This window comes from Cyprinodon variegatus, unplaced genomic scaffold (genome assembly GCF_000732505.1).
Source record: "Cyprinodon variegatus isolate N-32 unplaced genomic scaffold, C_variegatus-1.0 Scaffold1039, whole genome shotgun sequence".
Taxonomy (NCBI): Eukaryota; Metazoa; Chordata; class Actinopteri; order Cyprinodontiformes; family Cyprinodontidae; genus Cyprinodon; species Cyprinodon variegatus.
In genome coordinates, this window is record NW_015151492.1 from 191,743 (window position 1) to 194,306 (window position 2,564).

At 42.1% G+C, this 2,564-nt stretch overlaps 1 protein-coding gene across 1 annotated transcript in view; it reads left to right on the forward strand.

Moving 5' to 3' along the window:
- Positions 1-2,564, forward strand: part of LOC107100979 (L-rhamnose-binding lectin CSL2-like) — a 6,359-nt gene that overhangs the window by 2,880 nt on the left and 915 nt on the right. Inside the window, exons 4-5 of the mRNA XM_015399694.1 lie at positions 123-209; positions 1,573-1,708. Of these exons, the coding sequence (XP_015255180.1) occupies positions 123-209; positions 1,573-1,708 (223 nt within the window). The remainder of the gene's footprint in view (positions 1-122; positions 210-1,572; positions 1,709-2,564) is intronic.

The window sequence follows — 2,564 nt, forward strand, 5'->3', positions numbered from 1 at the left end:
ATGTGTTGTCTTCTCCATTCAGAGGGGCCCCTGCCTGTCTTTGCCTAGGGCCCCACATTTCCTAAATACGGCCCTGTTCATATGTAACATATTTCTCTTCTTTTTTTACGGGTTATTGACAGACGGGCGCAGAGCTGCTCCTCCTAGATCCTCCATAAAGAGAGTGATCACCTGTGATGACAGCAGCAATGTTCATCGCCTGAGCTGCGGTAAACCATAAACATATCATCATTTAAAGCTGTTTCTATTCATCATTATAGGGAAAATAATGGTAGATGTTAGATCAATATTAACATGGGATGGAAGTGGAGTATCAGCAGTCACTGTTTGCAGACTGTGGGGGAATTAACCCTGAAATAACCCCCCATCATTACAGCAGCGAAGCTCTAAGAAAGCTAGAGCTGCAGCTCTGCCTATAGATCTGCTCTCACAAACCTGCACCAGCTATGCTGAGGTTGGAGGGATCATTGAACCCATGAATGATCTAAAGCAGGCATCCCCAAACTCAGTCCTCGAGGGCCGCTGTCCTGCAGGTTTTAGAGGTTTCCCTGCTTTAGCACAGCTGATTATCATGATAGCAGTAGAGCTGAAGCCTGTTAATCAGCTTTCAATTAAAATCAGCTGTGCTGGAACAAGGAAACCCCTAAAACTTGCAGGACAGCGGCCCTCGAAGACCGAGTTTGGGGATGCCTGATCTAAAGGCTGGAAGATGATGACAGAATGACATCATTCATAAAGAATGCTAAAGAAAAGGTGAAAGCATGAACGTCTCCCCCAGTGACGAGGACCGTACCTGATGGAGTTCAATAAGCAGCAGCAACGACTGCAGAGACTGCAGGTTCATGTTCCCTGCAGGATCTTAGCTGTTGAGTTAAAAATCTAGAAATAAGTAAAAATTTCATAGATTCAGTTTATTTACCTTTAATTTAAGCAGGTCAGTCATAGACAGTCACCATCCAGCTTGTTATGGGAGCGGCTGAGATGCTGACGGTGTGATTTAGTGTAAGCAGGCAGTGAAATGACTATATATATAAATATAAATACCCATGGAAACACGCTGTGTAATTATGATGGAGTATTAGGGCCAGGCTAGGGATTATTTTATTCTTCTTCTGTGGAGAATAAAGTCATAAAATTACCTAAAGTTATTCTCATAATTTTATGACTATTCTCGTTCTGACTTTTTTCTCATAGTTTTACGACTTTATTCTCATAATTTTACACCTTTATCCTCGTTATAGAAGAAAACATATCTGTAGCCTGGCTCTAATACTCCGCCGTACTGCAATAATCCTGTATAATAATCCTACTATTAAAAATAAAAAGCTGTCCTGTGTGGACGCACTGTATGTGCCGTATATATCCCATCATGCACCTTTTTCTTCTAAGAAAGTCAATCAATCAATCAATCAATCAATCAATCAATCAATCAATCAATCAATCAATCAATCAATCAATCCATCCATTGTAACAAAGGAACACTTTATGTCTGTTGGTACGGAAACGAGGTTTGACTGAATAATGTTTAAATGTTCTTCTCTCCTCCCTGAATGGTTTGTCCTTCTCCTCCAGAAAGCGGAGTGATCCATCTGCTGTCGGTTCTGTACGGACGCGCTGACACTACGACCTGCGGGGAAAACAAACCCAGACAGCAGCTCTCCAACACTGAATGCTCCCAGGATGGCTCTCTGGACAAACTCCTGCAAAGGTACAAACCCTCAGCTGATTCCATGCAGATGTTAGATCAGGTTTAGAGTCGTTAAAATCCTGATGTGTTTAGTTACCAGTCAGCTGATCTGCTCTGTTTGATCCGTTTTAGCAACCTTTATGTCCTAATTTTATGTTTTAAATAACATCAACATGTCGTCTAAGACTCTGTTATAATAAAGTGTTGAAACAGGAAAAGGTAAAAGACTTTAAAACACAGAGAAACTGGCATTTTTTAAATCTTAAGTATCCTTTAGAACTTTATTAATAGAACATCCCCCAGCTAAGCTAACCGCCTGCTAACAGGTCCATACTTTGTTAACTTCTGTATTTTTATTTCTCTCATTAAGTTTAAGCCTAGTAGGGTTTGATGTTTCTAAACATTGCAGGTTTTTAATCTCATGCATGTTTACTGTGACGGATTCATGTATTCAACAGGAAGATTCAAGCAAACACTATTTTCCAAAAGTATTGGCTCCCCTGCCTTATAATCCTCTGTGGCGTCCCAATCCTAATCCAGTCCATAGAGGTCCAACAGGACGCTGGTCTTTCCTGCTGCGGGACTCTTTTGGGAAGGATGTCAACAGGCTTTAGAAACGGGAACTTAATAAAAATCATCATTGAACTTTATTCATCTCATATTGGGGAAATGTACCCTTCCCCTTGGGGAGCAGTGGGCTGCCATTGTGCGGCGCTCAGGGAGCAGGGTGGGGTTAAAGTGTCAGTCTGTGGGACTGGAAGCCAGAACCTCTGGGTTCCCTAACGCCCAAACCATTCGGCCTCCGCCCCCCAGCTTTAGACCATTATTTGGTGAATTAGTGCGACTGTGAGGTCGAACCCTGATGTTGGACAGGAAA